At 37.9% G+C, this 22,337-nt stretch overlaps 1 protein-coding gene across 10 annotated transcripts in view; it reads left to right on the top strand.

Annotated features, from left to right (window-relative positions):
* Positions 1-22,296, top strand: part of lrrc7 (leucine rich repeat containing 7) — a 127,024-nt gene extending 104,728 nt beyond the window's left edge. For 6 of the 10 annotated variants that reach the window (XM_058401935.1, XM_058401936.1, XM_058401937.1 and 3 more), the window contains 12 exons: positions 639-827; positions 966-1,088; positions 4,676-4,762; positions 8,786-8,897; positions 9,318-9,498; positions 10,541-12,254; positions 13,534-13,683; positions 15,424-15,546; positions 16,854-17,078; positions 17,865-17,957; positions 18,907-18,981; positions 20,101-22,296. In XM_058401935.1, the coding sequence (XP_058257918.1) occupies positions 639-827; positions 966-1,088; positions 4,676-4,762; positions 8,786-8,897; positions 9,318-9,498; positions 10,541-12,254; positions 13,534-13,683; positions 15,424-15,546; positions 16,854-17,078; positions 17,865-17,957; positions 18,907-18,981; positions 20,101-20,208 (3,180 nt within the window). In that variant the 3' untranslated portion in view covers positions 20,209-22,296. The remainder of the gene's footprint in view (positions 1-638; positions 828-965; positions 1,089-4,675; positions 4,763-8,785; positions 8,898-9,317; positions 9,499-10,540; positions 12,255-13,533; positions 13,684-15,423; positions 15,547-16,853; positions 17,079-17,864; positions 17,958-18,906; positions 18,982-20,100) is intronic. The other 4 variants (XM_058401942.1, XM_058401940.1, XM_058401941.1 and 1 more) reach the window with 3 other exon arrangements.
* Positions 22,297-22,337: the final 41 nt, after the last annotated feature.

Below are 22,337 nucleotides of genomic sequence, written 5' to 3'. Positions count from 1 at the left end.
TTTGGCCTATTATCTTGCCAAAAGATTACAATCTATGGCAAAGTTTGGACCTCCCGGAGGTGGAAACCGGTTTTTAGCAGAATTTTTGATGGCATCAATCTTCCCAAAAGCCCTGGAAACCCCACTCACAAAACGGTTCCAAAGCATCACAGATTTTCTGCCATTTTTTAGAGTAGATATCTGGTGCTTTTTTTATGTTTGTAGCCCCCTCCTTTTCACTAAAATGCTGAGGCCAAGACCAGATTTGGTTGATTTTGGTTTCATCTGATATATGATAACAGCTGAGTTCTAATGACAATTGCTGGAGTTGCTCCATTTTGTAAGAAGCTGTTAGGACTTGATGTGATGGAGTACACTAGTTAATTTTGAAACTTGATAACCACAAGAATAAACTAAATTGTGCAATTCTAAAAACTAATCTTTGGGATCTTTGTCATCTTGTGTGTCCCGTTCATGGGAAATGTCCACTTTTGTCACCAAATAAAGTAGAATTGAATCATGTAGAATGTTTATTTCAATACAATAATTTTTCCTAATCTTTATAGAGAGTGATTATTATTAACATAATTATTAAAAGAAGCAAACCTTTTGTTTTTAAACCTTTCTTTCTTTTTCGTCCTCTCTCATCCTCTCTGTAGGTTGAGATTAATCTGAAACGATATCCCACCCCTTACCCGGAAGACCTGAAGAACATGGTGAAGTCTGTGCAAAATATGGTGGGGAAGACTACTCACCCTCTTAGCACAGAGAAATGTTCCTCCGGCAATAACATGGAGCTCCACAGCACAGACGCATACGAGCCCAAGTGGCAAATTGCACCCAAGGAGGTAACCTCAGTTTGGTAAACAGTATCTCTCTCAGTGGTAACAACACAACTGTAGACCATATTAAATATGAGGAATTACACCACTTGTTTGTTCCTCTCGTGTTTTTATTATTGTTGATTAGTCGCTGTGTATTGGCAGGTGACTGAGAGGGAGGTTAAAGAATTCTCCAAGCCTCCTCTGCCAGAGCAAGGCATCATCATGAACTCGGCAATCGACATCCCAAAGCGGAAGGACAAGGAGGATCTAAATGAGAGCTCTGAGGTACAGCTGTTTTTCTTTGCTCTTTCAGTGAATCCTGTCTTTTTTTTAAACTACACTTCTGACAGTGTCTTTGTTATGTAAAACTGTCAACTGTGCAAGAAAAGTGTATTTTTGTCAGGAATGCAAAGCCAGCTGTCTAAACCATAGATCTAAGAAGAGATGCCACATTAGACTGATACTGTAAAATATTAGTGCATAGGACAAGGCTAGAATCAGTTATAACCAGTGCTGTGGTGAGATTCTGGTTTGCTCTGATAAAATCAGGTGAAACTTGGTTTGTGTTCAACTTATATTGGTGATCCGTAATGAACAACAGTGGTGAGGAAATACTCCCTGAGACCAAGACAAAAAATTTGGAGGTACCAGTCTCTCAAGGGAACCGATTGACTACAAGTCTACAGTATCCAGGCGAGAGTATAAACATAAGCAAGCATGGGACTTAAAACTAAACTGTTGGTAGTAAGTCATATCAGCAATTGCATGGTTAAATGACACTAAATCAGAACTTTCAGTATACGTCTGTTGTGAAATTATGTAAACATATGTTATTTATAATTTAGTTCTCATAAAATCAAATAGCATAGACAAATTAGACAGGACATACATGGCTTCAAGCTTCCCCTAGCCATGGTGAGTTGCATTATGATGAACTGACTTATCAATACATACTTAAAGATACTTAAAGATATGCTAACAAGTATAACATTGTCTAAACTATGAACTGAATTTAAGCTGTGCTTCAATACACTTTGAACTTTTTAACATTACTCTTCTGTACCTATATACTGTAATGATTTATTATAATAATACTGTCCAGTGCCACCCAGAAGAGGATGAGTCTTCCCTTTTGAGTCTGGTCCTCCTTGGGGAGACATTCCTTGCACTTTATCCTCTGGTTTGTTCATAAGCGATCTAAATCAACATCCAGATTTCTGTAAAGCTGCCTTGTGACTTGTGCCTTGTGAATTTCTATTTTTAAAATAGAACAAAAACCAATATAAATAAATTGAATTGAACTTAGTTAGCACATTACCTCTCGTCTTAAATCATCTGTAATATGGAAACTAGATGTTTTTGTGGCATCTGCATTTTCATATCTATGGTTTCAAGATTTAACCTGCTGTTACCAATTAAAGGGATTAAAACACATACATATTATCAGGAAAACAATATAAGCATGGGAAGACTTGTTTGGTCTCTGACTACAATCTCACAAATATACCGACATTGTGCTATAATGGTTGGCATGCACAACCCAGTCTCAGGTGTAAATCAAACGTTAACACATAGCAGTATGAGCTGTAGGGAGGAAGTGAGCAGAAATCAATGGGAACGTTTCATCTCTCAAAGCCTGCCACCTGCTGATGGCCAGGCCAGATCTGCTGCTTTGTTTGAGTCACGAGAATGATAAATTCATTAGCACCCTCCCTCCATGTGCCAAGTAAAGGATTCCGAATCACAGGCCCAAAGCATTTTCTGAATAAAGATTGCAGGAAGAGCTATTTGTTTGCTTTACCTTAAATAGAGTGCATGTTTGAATTTTGGATACATGGCTACTGAGGTTGTACTCGCTATAAATAAATGAGTATTGTTTAAGATAAATTGTGTATTGGGTAAGAACAGGTGGTCCTGCAGGTCAGACCGAGAAGCACATCCACATATTCGATCCTTTGATACTCCTTAGACCGTTGCTCATCCTGCAGCTGAGATCATTGAACAAACAGAGAAAAAGGTCAGTCCGAAATGTCAAGTGCACTCCGAGCCTGCTGATTGGCAACCATTAAAAGCTTAGCAATGCCTGTTGCTAGGATTCAGGTTTTAGTCCACAACGTTATTGGGAGGTTTCACATTGAGAATGAAGTGTATGTGACTTTGCTTTTCCACAGAGTAGGGTTTATGTGGTCTGATGGCTAATGTAAAACTTTAAGTGTGTTGAAGCCTTGGAAACATCTGTACAGAAAAAGCTGCACTGGCTTTTGTGTTCCAAACAGTATTCAGTGGGTTCTAAGAAGGATAGATTGTAATGTACTAAGCATAACGTTCTGGCAATGTTTAGCAAATGTTTTTGACATAATGCACTGTGTTTAAAATAGTATCCTAATCAATATCCAATCCGATGAAAAATCGGGAACACTACATAGAACACAGCAGGAAACAGGACCCATGACTGAACTAAATGGTTTCACACACAACATTACAATGGTTTGGTCCTAATTCTAATTGAAAGACATGAACAATGTCTCACTATACACACACTTTGGAAAAAGATTTTACAAAACAATGAACCTGTCCCTCATGTCTTTGAGAGGTTAAAAAGTAAAAGGTCTGTGGAAATGTGAAGAGAAGTCTCAGGTGAGGTTTGAAGGGGATTTTAAAGAGAAGTCTGAGAAATCTTGAGGAGGAGTCTGTTGTGAAATTTAAAGATATGTCAGATGATAAATCTGAAGAGATGTCTAATGGGAAGTCTGAGAGGTAGTCTTGATGTGAGATGTTTAAAGAGAAGTCTTGAGTCTGAGGATGAGTCTGATGAGAAATCTGAAGATAAATCAGATGATAAAATTGTTAATAAGTCTGAGAGGGAGCCTTGAGGAGAAGTCTGAGAAGTTTTACAATAGACCACAGAATGGTAAAACCCATGAATAGGGTGCTAGCTAGTTAAAAGGGCATAGCTTTTGAGATTTCAGCAATTTTATTAGAATGTTCTAAGTTTGACAAAAAGAAACATTAAAGGCATTTTGTATTGAGATTAATACAGCACATAATTGTGCATAAGCTTTTAGAATCATGTATGAACCCTTTATTAAAATGTTCATAAATCATTCAGAAACCTTGACAGAATTTTATACTGCAAGAATAGCTTTGTATGAATTAGCTTTCCAAAACTAGGATCATAAACAGTCAATTTAGAGGATCCCCAGGTTGCACTGAGAGTTATGTTGAGGTGCATGTTCTCTTATATTCAGGCTTTAGTTACTGGAAACAATAGTGGTGACTTCAAAATCCAGTTGCTGCTTTCTTTACGGTGACTTTGTTCATGTAGAATTAAATTAACACACCAAACATATCAGCTAGTGGTAAAATTGCTGCTATGATCTCGGCAGGGACCCAGAAAGCAGTGTCGTCTAGTATAAATGTCAGTTTACCACAATACAACTGAAAATATGCTTAGGCAATCAAACAAAAGTGTCTTTAAAAGGTGGTGGTTTGATTTCCAACTAAAGCAGTAAAATTACAACAGGCTTCTGGACATCATCAAGACAGGGAAGTGTGTGAACACAGCAACTCGTGTGCATTCATTAACACCAGGCTTTTCAATGCTTTGTGCATAAGCTACACTATGTGTGTAGAGTTACACACATTCGTGTGTTGTGTCCATTACAACTTACAGTGCTACCGCCCACAGTCTCAGAGACCCTGCAGTCAAACTGCATAATGCTCCATATGAAGGGTTATGGGACGCTGGGAGGACTGAGGTCATGACCCCATGCTTCTTACACATTCTTTTTTTTCTAGACCTCCATAGAAAATCCACCATTTTGTGTGTTTGTTTGTATGTATGTGTGTGTATGTATGTTTGTTTTGCTTAGATTTCTTTACATCGCATCGTTCCCAAGCCGCAACTGCCAGAGAATACAAGCCTGGCCCTTACTTCCTCTTCCTGTTTCTGCCTCATAGTAAGTGGCTGAGAGACCAGACAGCAGTCAATTTACTGGTGGAGTGATATAAAAATGATATAAAAATGTGATATATTGACCAGACGCTGACTCTCTTAATGGGAAGAGAAGAATAGGAAGAAAAAAAGGAGAAAAAATATACTCATTGTTCTCAAAAGCAATGTATCTACATCAAAAGCTTTGAGCGAGTTATATTGTGTAAGAGGTGAAATTATTTTGCTGCCATTACATACACCAGTGTGATGGCATGGCAAGAGAACTGAATGCTGCTTATGGAATTTTGTTTGCCATTGATTTTCTCATTAATATGTTAATTTGGCCACAGTCACTAAAGCTTGGTTTATGTTTCATCCGAGTTGCTTCTGAGAAGAATTCGAAACAAACTTTGGAAAGCCATGAGCATTCGGAAAAGAGGATCTTAGCTGTCCATCAAAACGTGATGGCAGATAGCAAACAGGAAGAAGAGAGATACAGAGGTGTTACGGTTCTGTTGCAGAATGTTGCAGTATGGAATCACAGGGCATGTTCCAGATCAAGCATTGACAGTGTTATAGTTTTCTGATAGCCATGGTGTGACCTAAGACTTTTTTGACTCACCTCTTACTGCAACTATGATTTAAACTTGAATGACCAGGTCATTGGAAATGTAGCTACAAGTTGCAAAAGGAAAAACACTGACTCCATGAGAAACAAGTAATTGAAGAAGTATTAATACACTGCATGGTTTCATTCCTAATACGGTCTATAAAATTTACACTACTACATGCTGATGGACAAAGATCCCAATATGTAAAGAAACTGCAAAGCTTCCAACATCTATGGATTGACTGCAGCTTTTTGGAGTCTTTGCTACATCATGAAAACTACACTTTTCTGCTTTCTCAGCTAAAGCAGTGGTCAGACCAAATGCAAATAAACTTCACCCAGCAGAAATGGCACTCCTCTTCTTTTAACTGAAAGAACATGGAGCAGGAAATATATATTTGCTTCTGGTAGCAGTTCTGTGAACCAGGTGAACTTTGAGCTATGAATTAATGAGCTTCGGTGTTGTGAGCCAATAGAAACCAGAAGGTGGAGCTGCGTAAGGTGGAAGGTGTCACTGAGGTCACTGTGGTCAGTGAAAACTGAATGAGGTTCTTATTGTCCTTATTCTCGGAATTCCTTCATAGTAATATTGGCAACTCGGGAAACATTTTCACAAGCTCTCTTTGATTGCTGTTGCTACTGAACAACAAATATCAAATAAAAAGTAACTTTTCATAATACTGAGGTACTCAGACATCATTTTGAGGAACTCGAAAGAAATGCTGCCTCTGTTTTGTCTTTAAAAGGTCATATTAATTTGCACACACAATCGTTATTCCTGAATTTAAAGTAAGTCCTGAATTAATCAATTTGCATACTTACCACCTTGTATTTTACACTTTCATAAATAAATACCACAGCTTGTACATTTGCTAAGGCAAACATGCAAAACAGTCAGGACTTGTTATTTTGTTAATTTGAAAAGTGCCTGCTTAGATCCTGTTAGTAAAAATCAGTTTCTGCTATTATCAGGTTTTCACACAAACAATCCCTTAAGGATTTAAGACTTTTCCTTGCTAATAATTCCACTTATAAATTTAACTCAGCACTTTTGCATGATGTGATAAATGCATTTGAAAAGAGCGTGTGAGTCAGGGTCAGAGCTTGCACCTACTATATTTCTGCCACACTTCACATGTCTTTATGGGCCATTTTAGATTTGATTTGATTTTGAGTGACTTTTCCATACTGCCTTTTTCCAACTTGCTCAAGGCCCCAGCAGACCTGTTCAGAAGGACGCATAAATCAGGCTTACAAGGTTTTAGAGATATTGTATGGAATACTGGGACAGGATAACCCAAGGCTGAGAATGAGGAAGAGAAATGAGAAGCGATGGTCTGAAACAAGATGCGAGAGAGAACTGAGAGATATTTAGGATGGTGGGAGGTGATCAGATACTGTGTGCTCTGATCTTCTCTGCAGCTGTTTGTGCTGTGCATCCACTGTACTGCAGCAGGTCAAGGAAAAAGTGAGTTGAGTGCACAGGCCAGATAGCTCTAGCAGTATTTCAACTGCATACCTGAGACAAAGAGAAGCAGTTTATACATTAAACATGCAAACATGTTCAGGCTCAGACACCCTGTTTAAAGTCAGGGGGCTGATCGGTGTGTTTCAGAAGCGTGAATGTGACTATGACAGAAGAATGTGAGTCACTGAATCATTAAAGTGAACGATAAATCTTCCTTAATAAATGTTTTGACTTGATATTTAACCTGCACTTAATGAAAGCCTTTGGGAAATCATTCTTATCATGTTATTGTTTCTGAGCTTTTGTAACCTGTGATGTATTAATACTCATCTTTAATATGCATCAATCTTCTGCTTAAATATGCTTTAACAGATAAAGTCACAGAATGATTGAAGTCGGGGCCTCTGTCATTCTGACGTTTGATGGTTTTGTTCCCTTTATGGTCTTTCCACTGCTGTTTATCTTCTTTTAAATGAGTGAGGAAGAACTAAGCATCAGTTGAGTTTTCACTATGAACTGATGCTTTATAGGTTTATTATAGGAAGTTTTGCTGCAAATCATGAACACTTTAATGTTTATTATGACATTTGAAAAATGGATTCCATTTCAGTAAGTATAAATATTTAAACACCATATACTGATCTAAAAACATATTTTTATTGAAATATTCCTCTAGCTGTATACTATGAACATGGTCTAATTAGGTCTTTTGTTATGTTCATACAAATATAGTCAACATTTCAAGTAGATTTGCCATAAAAACACTAAAAAATGCCTCATGCAGAGGAAAAATAAAGGATACATTCCTCAGGCAGCCATTTATAAGGCTTGTTTTGACCATGAGAATAAAACAGTATTATATATATAAAAAATAAAAAACATATTGGTGGGCGCTGGTGGTTCAGTGGTAGGTTTCTCGCCTACCATGCGGAAAGCCCAGGTTCAATTCCCAGCCAGTGCCCAAACCCCAGCCACTGGATGCAGTGCTGGTCCCAAGCCTGAAAAAAATGGGAGGGTTGTGCCAGGACGGGCATCCAGCATAAAACCTGTGCCTAACCTGTGCCAGTTGGTCTGCTGTGGCGACCCCTCACACGTAGGGAGCAGCTGAAAGATCAACAACATATATATATATATATATATATATATAAACCTATTCATTATGTAAGGAATGAAACATGATAGGGTTGCTGTTACTGGCAAATAATCCATGGCAGGTTGGTGTGATGCAGTAACGTCCCTTATTGTCCCAAAGTGTTTTATTCCTCTTATACCACAGTGATTGCAAACAAATACAGCAATTTTTAATTTATTAATAAACAATGTTTTGCTTTCATTGTGGCATGCGATGTGTGCATTGTCTGGTACACAGGTCAGTTCTTGTTATTGCTGTTCTTTTTTTAATGAAAGAAAAACCACAACTGATAATGTTACTGAGAAACCAGAAATGCAAAGGACACTATGACTGAAACCTTCCCGACGGTAACAATGTGCTGACATTAGAGACTTCTACAAATCTTACAAACATTGCTCCTTACAAAAAGCTTAATCATGTCAACTATTATTTTTTTATGCGATTAATAAAGCATCTAGCAAATTATTTATATGGTACTTGTACCACTTAAGCCTCTGTGAATGAGCTGTTACTATAGTTAATATATTAGAAGGAATCACAGCTGCTTATAGAAAATTAATCGACACCTGACCGATCATATTTAAATCCGATAGCAATAGCACTGTGGTATAAAAATATAATGAATACACAGATGCACAGATAGCTGAAATGATTTTAAGAGTGGTTTATAGGTCTGTGATTCTATAGTGCTAATTTAGATTTTTTTTTTTTTACTTAACCATAACAACAGAAAAATCAGAGAGCTTTACTGTAGCACACTGATTTGTCTGTTATGGTCTAGGTTAGTAATTATACATGTGAGTAAACAAGAGAAATAGTCTGACATTTATTTTCCCAGGATTCCATGGGAGGTTCACCTAATGATATCCGGATTTCTGACATGAGGCCGACTCTGGTGGAGCCCCCTATGTACAAGCCAAAGGTTGTATTGCTGGGAAAAGATAAAAAAGGTATGCTAGAGAGGACCCAAGATCAAAACATCTAGACACATGTAATGTATTTTTATTTTGTTCCTCTGTTACCTCTGGGCCTTTGGTGTGATACCACAATAGCTCATCTAATTATGTTTTTAGATATTTTAGATTTTAGTATTTTCAAATATTAAATATATTTCTGCAATGTCTGTGTATTGTGTAAAGTTGAGGTGAACGTTGTGGGATAATTAGATGCTGGGTGAAATGGTGAGATTTGCTACGGTGAGGTGCTTTATAGGGGGATTGTTGCAATTCCAATTAGAGACAGAGACCATTATTCCACTTTATATCCTCCTCATGCACCTACTAGAGCACATGCGTTATATCCAACAGAGAAAGAGAGTGCTGTTATGAACATGAAGTGTACAATACTGATATGAATTTCCTCCCATTCAGGATCCATCGATGACTCAGACCCAGACAAAATGCACTGCTTGAATAACAGTGGATCATCAGCCACCTACTCAGACTACTCCCCCTCACAGGGTTCTTCTGGGTCCTCCAACCCTCCTGGCAATGTCAGCTCCATGCAGAGTGCTGCCAAAGAGGGTCCATCACAGACCCACTGGACTAACAGGTTGGCACCGATCAACAAATTTCATGCCTGCTAGCATTCTTCAACCGAGGGCACACCTGTGCAGTTCAGTGATATGAAAGCTCATAAATTAGTGAGCTGTTAGTTGTTATGTTATTCTATGGTGGCCTACTAACATGCCAGCATAACCAATTAGTATCACTTTCATTTAACAAGAATCCCAAAGAGTTTAAGCCTCCATACCTTTAGATTAAGGCTAAATCTTTGCTTGATGATTTTATGGAAATTTAGCATAAACAGATTATGTGTAAAAATGCATATAAAATAAAACCAAAATATCTTTAGAGTATGTTAAAATTAAATGTCACTCTGAAGACACACCCAAGAGCATTGCAGTACAGTGGGTTGGAATATCAGTTCACTCTATTATTTAATCAAGGAAACACAATGAAAAGATAAAATAAAATATTCTTGTCCAGCAATAAGAAAGAATTCTAGGCTTTCCTCCATAATGTCATTTTAAGTAAGGATGGGCATGAACATTTAAAATGTCATTTATCAGGTCATTTAGAAAGAGATTTTTTGTTCTTGAATATAGAAGTGTATAAGGTTTAATTTCTACCCTAGAAATTGTGGTTAATGCAGTTTACACACATAATGACACATTTTGTATATCGTAATGCTACACACATATAGCAAAAAGCAAGCATTTCATTGATGTGGGACATGATGTGATTAAGTCTTTTTCAAATTAGCAAAGTTCTGTGTCTGTGACATCACTGAAAATAGCGGAAAAGCTTTCTCAAAATGCCATTAGCACTGATGATGTTACATGGGTGTGTTTACATCATCTTAAAAAGCCTGCCTTTTTGTACACAGAATATGAAAAACAATAAAGATAAAATCCAATGCCGTCTTTTCTCTTCATCATGAGCCTTGAAATTTGCTATCCCTCTTTCTTCTTTTCTTAAACCCCCTAGGCATTATCAACTACTCTTAACTATAACAAAGCTTGTTCCTGTTTTTATTCTCTAGATACAGTCCTATTCCTCTGATTTTCCTTTGTTTTTGGTTTTCTCTTCAGACTTGCTCAGTCTTTCCCAAAGCCCATAGAGACGAAGCCTCTGTTGAGCCACAGAGAGACACCCCCCTCCAGTACCCTGCAGCAGCGGGGTGAGAGACGGCCACTCAGTGACACATTCGACAGCTGGAATGATGCCCCCCACTATGACAATACAGGGTTCGTAGCAGAGGAGACACCAGTTGAGACTCCCAGCAGCAGTAGTGGGAACCCCATGCTAGGCACAAAGCCTCGTAGTGCCTCAACAGCGCATAGCCGACGGCCTCTCATGCGACAGGATCGCATCATGGGGGTCCCATTAGAGCTGGAGCAGACACCACACTCTTTCCGTACAACTCCTGATGCTGAAGTGCCTCCACCCCCGCCCCCAAACCCCTGGCAGAACTGGACGAGGACTCCCAGCCCATTTGAAGACCGTACAGCATTCCCTTCCAAACTGGAAATTACCCCAGCAAACAGCCCCAACCCTGACCGCAAAGACTTTGAGCAGGAGATGGGTGAACTACCTGGCACTTTCCCCTCTTCAGGAGCCTGGGGATTCCTGGACTCCAGAGACTCAGGGACAGGGCAAGGTCAGCCTAATATCTTTGCACATGTTCAAGGTCGTAATGAACCAAATAAGGGCAACACCTTGGTCATAAGCAAGAGCTCTGAGAGACTTTCTCCAATGATGAAGGAGGTAAAGGCGAAATTTAAGAAGTCTCAGAGCATAGATGAAATTGATATCGGATCATACAAGGTGTACAGTATTCCCTTGGACACCTACAGCTCAAGCATAGAGAATCAGGGTAGCGTGGACAGAGCTGACCTCCCAGGACCTCTCGAACAGAGCATGTCCAGGAGCCAGTCTGCTCCCATGCTAGATGATGATCTTGACAGCTTCGGCACAAATAAATCTTCTCAGCAGCAGAAACCTGCTATTCCCAAAAAGGTTTATCAGTTTGACCAAAGTTTTAATCCTCAAGGAGCCATGGATGTGATGAAAGCAGAACGGCGGGTTCCTCCACCGTTTCCCAATACCCCTGAATATGTGAATCAACCAGGCAAGACACTGCCAAAGGAGCTTATTAGTCCGCGAGGTTACCGGGGCTATCAACCAATGGATCAAATGTTCTCCTTTTCTCAGCCACCTGTCACTGATGATGCACTTCCTCAACAGTTTTCTGCCCAGCCTCAACGGTCCCGTCCAGGTTTCCTACGGCGGGCAGATTCCCTGGTAAGTTCTACAGAGATGGCCCTGTTCCGCAGGGTAGCAGAAGCCCAGGAGCACCAAATGGCAGACCATTACAACAGACCCCAACAGCTTAAAGCCATGATGGATGCACAGAATAGCTTGTCCACCATGGCTGATTCCCAGTTCCACAAGAGGAATGGTAGGTATGAAGATGAATACTCATCTTATCAAGAACCTAAAAAGCCTATAATGGGAAACCCTACGAAAAGTCTGACTCAGCGTCGCCCACTGTCTGCACGGAGCTACAGTACAGAGACTTATGGGGCATCGCAAGCTCGGCCAGTGTCTGCACGCCCCACCATGGCTGCCCTGCTAGAGAAATTGCCTTCAGATTATAATATGAGTATATGCACTGAGAAGAGCCCTGATGCTGACATGAAGATGAGGCCTGTTCCGCATAAACCAGAGGATATGACCTCCAAAATGCCAGTGGACTGGAGACAACAGCTCCTAAGGCACATAGAGGCAAAACGGCTAGACCGGGTACGTAAATCTCACTAGTAACATGTTCATCTCTGGCACGTGCTTAATATAACTTGGTCTTAAAAAAAACCATATAGATACCATGATCACCTGAATCTAAGCACAATGTGAGTGCAGTAATACAATGAATTTTTTTTGTGATATCTAACCAGCAATATGTTTTCCCAATGGTTGTCATGTTCATTAGCAGTTGTTATATTGATCTTTTCCACCGGCACGTATTTGTAACAAATCATTACCCAGAACTATTTGTAACCTGATGAAATGCAGGTGTTAGAATTACAAACTTTTATATAACATGACAACTGGTGGCTAGTGAGGTATGAAAATCGGTATAACTGGGTATAATAAGTAAAGGAAAGCGAAAAAGGAAAGGGAAATATGTATAACTCAAAAAAATAAATAAAATAAAATAAAAAAGGAACCAATTTCATTAGATGGTACAATACAACAAATATCCAAAGCAAGGACACAGGCTGCATCTCAAGAACTGTTCAATGATTGTAGAACATCATTATGATATACCCTATTTAGGGAGCAAGTCCAGTGAATAGGAAGCCATTTGGGATGGGGCAAAATTTGAAGATGGTGGGGAAATAATTAGAATTATAGTACAACTGAAAAAAATTAAAAAAAAGATAAAGACACTCTGGCAATCACTATTACTAATGATTTTTGTGCTGTACTAACTAGAAACTAGACAATTGTGTGATGATTGCATTTGGCCGATTCATTTTTTTAAATATTTTTTAATTCTGCACATATCCTGGGTTGGCTTGGTTTGGAATTCCAAATCCACCATAGGTATATGGGTCAAGGCCAAGCTTTACTGTCCGGTGGAAAAGTACAAATAGGTTATTGATGAGCCGTCAAACAAAAAAACTGTTGCGTTGTTTTAATTAGTTATTCTTGGGCAATATTAACAGTCTATAGACAAAAAAACAAACAATAAATAGACACGACTTTATGAAGTGCAACATAGAGGTTGAGGATCCTATATTTCTGTGAGCAGCCTACTAGTATATGTGATTGTCCACTAATCTTAGTCACACACTGTTGGTATTGTTAGTTTTATATAAATGTTTGTTTGTGTTTGCTGTGTTGGTAGTAATGATGTTCTGTACCGTTTTCTGTTGGTCAAGCTTCTCAACTCTGTTGCAGCTACGCAGTGTGTGTGGTGCAGTCGAGTGTAACCCTCCCTCCACCCCAGCAGCAGCCTTTGACTTTCTATGTGGCACACCCATTCATTCATGTCATGTGGTTGTTTCCCTCCAATCAGAGCGCTGTCCTTAAGCACAACACAGTAAACTTCGGCATGCTGTACTCTGGAGGCTATGCTGCACCGCATGCCAGCAGAAGCATGACAATAAACTTTTACAATAACACAAAGCATGAAAACCAAACAACTCAGTGGCTACCTCTACCAAATGTGAGTATATAAAGAGTACAATCAGCTCCAATTTTATTGGAGCATGAGGCCAGTTGTTTAATGAACATGCTTATAATATCTTTTAAAAACAGCTTCTGCTTGAAAGGAATAGTATTATAAAAACTCAAGTTTGAGATCTTTTAACCATACCTCAACTATTTATATTAAAATCAAAATATTGCGTAAGGAATAAAACATGACAGGCTGTGCTCTTATAGGGAAAGAATCAATGATGGAATTGATTGTTTTCCAATAACAGCACACCCATATGTGTTTTATTCCTCTTATACCACAGCACTTTGCCAATGTGTGTTTACTAAAGAATGACACATTCATGTTTTTATCCGTTCATAGTTGCATTTAATAGTGAGGGCCGTTCATGAAACAGCTAAAAACAGTCTCTTCCTCATTAGATTCCTGACTCTCTTTTTTTTTTGTTAATAAGATTAACAAACCCAGCTTGTCATATTGCTACAATGAACCGCAAAATGGAAACCACATAAAGGCTTTCCTGAAGGCTTTCCTGTGTCAGAAAACATGGTGACATTTACAAAGTTTAGACTGGATACTCATTTTATAGTAAATAACTCTCCTTAACCATATCAAGAACTGTAGTTTACTTTGTTAAATAAATGCCTTATTTTGAATAGCTCATTTATCTTATTAATCATATGAGTTCCTGTGAATTAGTTGCTACTATAGAAATATTAATACAAGTGCATTGATATAAAGCTGTGATATGCCTTGCAACTGACACCGTTGTCAGAGCTGCTGTTGTAGAAGATTAATCAACACTGTCTAACCAATCAGAATGGACAGGGCTGTGGTATAATTGGAAATAATTCACTGTGAAAAGTCATTCCTCATATTTCTCTGTTTAACACAAATCTAACACTTCATGTGTGAGTGTTTTCAGACTAGACACTGTCTCAGTGTTGTGTGAATATACTCAGGTGTCTGTGTTGCATGTGTCTCTGTGTTTGCTTTGTTGACCTTCTGTTGCCTCTGTCTCTCTCTCTGGGTCTACAGAAACACTGGCATATGATAATCTAAAAAGTTCACTTAGGTCATATGTAACTGGCTTGTATGTCTTGTACATGCTAGTAATGCCGTAATATTGTCTTGATTTAAGAAAAAGCCCCAGAAAAAAAGCAGAATTAGGAGAAATTCTTCGTAAATGTGACTGTCATAATTTCAGGACTTTTATTCAGTCTAAGAGTAATTCACAAAGCATTTAGAGTAGCTCCTGCTCCTCTATACGACCCTTCTTTCACTAAGATTGAATCGCAAACATTCCTAAATGGCTGCTAGAAGTGTTTAACTGTAGCAGAAGTGTGGAGTTAGCACGACTCCACTACTTTCACACATACAGTTCTGCAGTGCAGATGAACTGCGAATATGATCTGTAATGAGTTGTATTACACAACAAACTGTAAATGCCCCCTCCAGACACATCATTCCGTAATTCAGTTAATTTTCATTTAGATGCTCAAACATACAAAAACCAAATTTATGGTAGACGGAATAGCCTCATACATATGAGGGCCATGTGAATCAATACTTTAGATAATGCTGATCTGATTAAAATCCTCTTGTTTATATATAGAGGAAGATATGTATATAACAATTAGACAATTGCGAGCATATTTGTTTCGTTTTCACAAAACACGTTATTTGATGATGTGTTATTTGATATCAAGGTCTAACCGTGCATAGATTTACTGAATAATCTCTTCGCAGACTCCATCACAACAGAGCAATATTTTAGATAATGGTCAAGAGGTGGTCTCTCCCACCACACAGTGGGCTCCCTACTCGTTAGGACGAAGAGATGTACCTCCTGACAACACCATCATCAAAAAGGTTCATTCTTTGCTTTTTCACATAATAATATGAAATGCTGTTGTTTCTCAAATGTGCTACATTTGCATCGTCATATATTACAGTAGTGCCATGGCAGATATCTTCACCCAAGTCATCAAGGACTCCTGTGGCAGCCTGCATTTTTACTCTGTTCCAGCTGAAAAACTTTAATTATCTTGCACAGACATGATGGGAGCTGGAATATAACCAAATTGTGGACAGACTGAGAGTATTAGTAGAGTAACACGAGGAGATTCTCAGCAGTGAGAATAAGGGACTAGTGTGTATAGTGCGTATTCTCAGCAGTGAGAATAAGGGACTAGTGTGTATTTCTGAGGATAATTTGAGTTTAGTGGGGTTTTTCTATAGCTGTTAATAAAAGCTCCTTAATGAAATTTACGTGCATATGTTATTCCTCAGTACAGTCATCTTTACTTTGGGTATAAACGAGTGAAGAATTGTCTGCAAATCAGTTGTGTGGTTGAACCCAGCAATAGAAAACAAAACAAAAAAAAAGATTTTATCAAGTATGTCCCTTACAAAAAATAATGTAGTCCCGCTGATTCTCATTATGAGTCCTGAGATGACATGCCACGTCTGTTTTATTGTCATTATATTTCTATCATTCCCGCACACAATATGTCTTCTAACTAATAATCTCTGCTTCTTTTGCGCTTCCTGCTCAACTAAAGATGTTCAATTTCAGAATTGCATCTCAATCTAGTCATGATTGCTGTGTTAATGTTTTGAAATGTCAGGGTTAATTGCTACTTTCTGAGTCATTCATTCTCACTGTTCTGCATTCTTCCTCAGTCTCCTTAGCAACTAGTCTGTATATGTTTAAAGGCTGTCACTCAGAGCGACTGAGCAAAATCTAATAGAGCACAATGCGTGTTGTTTTGTGCCATGTGAATATGACAGACTGTATGTTCACACCTTGCTTGTTCGAGCTCCTGTGCCTGAAGTTTCTTTTTTAGAACTCATGAAATGTATTGAGTGAAAAGTGCTGCAGAGTGACAAAAATAGAAGAGGGTGCAATAAGATCTGCTAGTTTCAAGAACCCCTGAGGTTTATTCTAGCTCAGTATTTTTTTCCCCAAATCAAAATAAACCTGAGGTTCATCAATCATAAGCCAAAAAAAAAATTCTGTGTTACAGAAAATGACCTGAATTAAATGTAAATGAGATCATGGAGTTGGTTTTCATGCTATTTGATCAAATTACTGTAATAGCCAAACGTATAGATGTATATATATGTACAAGTAGTACATAAACATACAGCTGGTCATTTCAACATTTCTTTCACAGGCTGTGGTTCATCATTCTCACCAACAGCAGGGCATCATGGGAAGCGGAGCCTCGGCACAGCACCGAGGACCCCAGCAGTATGATGGAGCTATGAATAAGGTGTCCATCCAGCAGTACCAGTCACCTCTGGCCATGGCTGTGACAAGCACCAGCCCCCGACCACAGAGTGCCCGCTGCTTCATCCAGACTAAAGGCCAGAAAAGCATGGATGGCTTTCCAGAACAGGTGCTAAGCCAGTTGTCTCATTCATACTCTGGCATATAAATAGCAGGATCCAGATGTGCAAAACCGATAGAGATATTGGTAGCATTGGCTCTACTTGCGTCCAAAATTGGTTTTATCAATTAGTGATGCAGAGATAAAACTGATATAACTGAAATGGTTAAAATCTCAAATAAAGTGCTGTCAAGCTGTTAGACAAGTTTATTGCTTGTGTAATAGTTATTTCCATGCTTTCAATAAGTAGCAGAAAGGAAGCTGAGATGAGGTCACTGCATCAATATGCAATAAGTGATATTGTGATATAGTGGATGTAGTAAACGTTTAACTGTTAAACCCTAAATATAATGTATTTTGTATGATTCATTGACCAAACGATTTGCCGTATTTGTTGATATTTGTTTCTATTTGTGTATCTTATGGGTAATACCTTAAGTCAGAAACTTAAAGGTGTTACCTGTATGAGTCAGTTAACTAGATTTATCAACACTTATCACCCAAATTACTTGACAGTTGGCACCCAAAGAATGAACACCCTCCAAGAGGATGAGCATATACAACATTCCCATATTTTACACACACAATATTACTTATGGCATTATTATGTAAGTAATAAACTTTTGCCACCATTTCAGGAAGGGTGCCAATACTTTTGCGGTTGACTGTACATTTTCATTTTATACAGTTGATGCACAATTTTTTACACTGATTGTACACCGCTTAGGTATACAGTGTACATGCGTATAATCCTGGCTCAAACATTATCATACTGTCTTGTTTTGTTGTTTGTAGTTCTGTGTTCGGATTGAGAAAAACCCAGGTCTCGGGTTCAGCATCTCAGGGGGAATCAGTGGGCAGGGGAACCCCTTCAAACCCTCCGACATGGTAAGGCCTTCTTTCCTTCAGCCAGACTGAACAAACACAATTTAATGAATGGAAATTATTCTCTGTACACTCTTTATGCATTTTATCCAGTGCTAACAGAATTACCACAAAGACTACCATTTAGTAAAGGAGACAAGATCTTGCTGTAGGGTTTCCATGGAAACATGAGCTACTGCAATGTTGGACATTGCACCTCAGCAGCCTGTGTTACATGGTAACCTATTCACGGTTTAGAATCCTGTCAGTGATCTTTCATAATAATTAAAAAAGAAAAAGTATTAGAAGAATTACCCAGCCCAAAAAATGTTATTTTTCCTACTTTATCTGAAATACATGACATTTTATTGAGTTCATTTGTGTATATCATGGCGATATTGTGATGTTTATTTGGTAAATGGAATTGATCATTTTTCTCCACAACCTATAAAACTTCAGTTCTAAGTTAATCGTCTTCGCTGTACTGAGCGCTCTGGGAATCTGCGAAGACGGATCCGTTCGTCACCTGAATGAATGACGTGATGTAAACGTTGGTTGACTCGCAGTATGTTGTTTAGTAGGATGTATACTGTTAGGTCACACATCTGGTACATAGCCGAATGCTTTATAATCTTTGCCTTAACATGTGCACACACTATCTATTCAGTGAAACACAAATACTTAATATCTATCTATCTATCTATCTATCTATCTATCTATCTATCTATCTATCTATCTATCTATCTATCTATCTATCTATCTATCTATCTATCTATCTATCTATCTATCTACAGTGCTCTATATCTTATATCAATATAACCTTCACTTAGATATACAGTACTTTGCAAGTACCATCATACAATCATATCAGCTGTGAATTTTGGCAAAGAACAAATCAATCCAGATTAAAAGGCAAAGATTCTAAACCATCACCACCGTGTGATTCCTAACCTCATATCATTTTGACTTATAGGGTATCTTTGTTACTAGGGTACAGCCTGACGGACCCGCCTCCAATGTTCTTCGACCAGGGGACAAAATTCTGAAGGTAACAATCTCCTTCATCACCACACATTGTCCAGTGAGGGTGTGACAGCACCAAAGCAGAAGGCTTTGCATGTGCCATTTTGTATCTGGAGTGTGTGTGTGTGTGTGTGTGTCAACTGAGCATGGTCTTCTGTTATGACGTGTGTCAAACTTTTGACATTACTGGCCTGCCAGTTCTCAGAGGATGGCATTTGGTTGCTCCATTGTTTCAAGCTGCAGCGTGTCTCTTGTATTACTGAGAATTTGGTTATATTGGACAGCTCTTTTTTTGTTCTTTTTTTATTTTCCACTGTTTGACGGCATGAGCATTTTAGACACTTTAAAATGTGATGAAGAACTTTGAAACTTTAACTTCCCCACTCTTCCTCTTATCTTTCTAACTCGTCTTGTGAAACACAGATTGAATCTGGTCTTTTGTTTCAGTCTAAAATCCACAATAGCACACACTGAGTATTAAGCTAGTTCATTTTACTGAGCAAGTTCTCTGTGTTTTTTTTTTTTTTTTTTTTTTTTACTTTAGCCATATTATTTAAGGATTTAAAATGAAAAGCCCCAGAGAGATAGAGAGATAGATCATGATAATAGAATTTTACATAGCAGAGAATAAATGCAGAAACTGTAGACTCTCTGCATACACAGATGTAGTCAGTGAATATTAAGCCATCAGTTTTTAAACTTTTTGTGATATATCAAACATAAAGCCTGTTTTTGTCTGCATAAATAACTGCTTAGGAGTGAAGGGCTCCTGCAGTTATTGGTCTGTCTTTGATCATCCGTGTCGATATAAATGTGCGTCCTAAATGCATTAGAAGCATCTCATGTCCTCATCGTCAGGTCCCCTCTGAGCTCTCTCTTTCCACAGATCCACAGTTAGCTGAGGAACAGATCTCTCCAAAGACCAGCTTCTTTCCACCTTCTCTCCTTTACAGCATGACTTCTTCTTCTAGTTGTGTGCATCTCTCTGGTTGCTTCTTTGCCTCTTTTCCTGACAGTGTATGTCTCTTTATCCTCTCTGAGCTAGGCCTGTTCCCAGCATTCCTGTGCCGCTCCGCCTCTTCCCACCCCAGCTCGCTTCCCTCACTGCCCTCTATTCATCTTCTGCTTCATTCTTGCATTGCAGGCCAACGGACATAGTTTTTTACACATCGAACACCAAACGGCGGTGTCTCTTCTGAAGAGTTTCCCGAAAGCTGTGGACTTGGTCATTTTAAGGGAGAGCACAATGTAAATAATTTTATAACGCTGACTTCTTGCTCAAAAGGAACACAGGACCTTGTACATCACATTTTTATCTAGGAACAATTTTGCCAATTGCTGGACCAATGGCAAATACTAGTGCCAAATGTACAATAGAGAACATATCGAATAATGTGACATGGCTTACACGTATATATATATCTCTATATATATGTGTGTGTTAAAATCTTACACTAATGTGAAATTACTTTCTATCTCTCAGCCTGTGGCTGTAGGTGGGTGTGTGTTTTTTTTGTTGCTTATTTATATGGCCCTATTATTTTGTACCTATTTTTCCAAGCGGCTTTTCATTTCATTTCAGTCTCCACGCATGAAAGCACATCTGCTTTTGAAGACATTTTATTCATCAGAACACTGCCTCAACTCTGTAAATGCCTTGTGTAAATTTCTATAACATTACAGAAGATAGTTTATCCTGCTGACCCTTGATTTCATTTCAATGATGTAGGCAGACATCTACTATGGCAGTAGGTGTGGTTTCTGGATTGTGTGTGGCTCATATATAGAGTTTTGCACAAATCAAAATGAAAAATCCAAAAGCAATATTGTTGCTATTTGGCTTTTCTTGCACCGCCATCTGCTGGTTAGCAAACAGGTTCTTAATAATAATAATAATAATAATAATAATAATAATAATAGAGAGCGAGTCTTTTGCTTAAGGTTCACACAGGGTGGAACCTCCTTTTTTTTTCTCATTTTTCGCCATATTGTCCACACGAGCATTTCCTCTTTTAATTATAATTCATATTATTTTAAATCCATATGCAATCAGTATCCACCAGGTACAAAAACGTCCGATTTTAGTGTGTGCATTTAAGTTGTACAAAGGGTTTTACACTCAAGGCTTAGTTGATGTTCTGCTTTAAGGCCTGTTAATCACTTACTGATATAAATAAATGAATTCACATCATTATGTATTAGATATCCATAAGAAGCTTTAATGTTTATAGCATGCTTTCACCTTTTTAAAGCTGTCTTATTAGGAAAGCGGTGAGGGGGCTTTGTGTTTTTAAATGAAACATTTAGTTGCTTTACTTCACTAGAAGTATTTTTTTATGTAAAAAACATTGAAGGCTCATCGTCATTGTACCTTACAGATAGATCTGCCCTGCCCATGTCGATTATTGTACATAAATGTAGCATTAGAAAAACCCCAATCATATTTTACTTCTTTTTTTTTTTTTTTTTTATCAATTTTATTTGAAATGTAATTATACAACCCGAAGCCTGGATAAAAACTGATGATAAAAATGCTATTGGGACAAAGCATTTGATAACGTGATTATTTTTACCAAATGTTTTGAGTAATTATTTATAATATATTGACATACTTAGCTTTGCTCAAATTGTGAGGTTTTTTTTTTTTATAAAGATACAAAAATCAGTATGGAAAAGAGTATTTAGATGATGAGAGAACACTTAATCGAATCAAACTTCAAACTATTTCTACAGTAATTGTGAATTTGTGTCAAACATGTATATGGATATACAAATGGTCATTTTTGTATGTGTTTTAAATCCTATTGAATATAAATGCTAATCTATGGTACTATTCAGTCTAATTGCAGTATTGATGTACATAACTGTGAATGAAATCATTTAAAATTAATTTATTCCTATAGATTGTGAATGTACTCAAAGCTTTCTGCAGTATGAAGACTTACTGGACTTGAATGCTGTTTCATTTTTTTTGTGCAAAAAGTAATTCTATATAGAATAATACAATTATTCCATTTAGTTCAACAGATTTAGTGACAATTTATCATGCAGTTTATTTGCACACGCAAGTTTACTCCTTCCTATTTTTTTCTGAATTAAAAACAATGTAATTGATGAAATATATATTCTGTGTCTAGAATGCATTTTGCAGATGCTATATGTACATATTTAAAATAAATTTTAATAATAAAATCCAAAACAGAAAAAAAAAATTCAAAGCTGTGCAGCAAATAACGGAGCCATTTTCGGCTTTGGGAGTACAGATTTTTTCAGTATCTAAGCGGTGTTTTGAATAATGTATGAAAGTCTTTATTGTACAAATAAAAAGTCACTATTGTTACTATCTGTCACTGCCTATTTCCTTTTGCAGGAGTACAAATG

This window comes from Hemibagrus wyckioides, linkage group LG11 (genome assembly GCF_019097595.1).
Source record: "Hemibagrus wyckioides isolate EC202008001 linkage group LG11, SWU_Hwy_1.0, whole genome shotgun sequence".
NCBI classification, from domain to species: Eukaryota; Metazoa; Chordata; class Actinopteri; order Siluriformes; family Bagridae; genus Hemibagrus; species Hemibagrus wyckioides.
The sequence above is the reverse complement of the archived record's forward strand: the minus strand, read 5'-3'. Positions and strand labels throughout refer to the sequence as shown.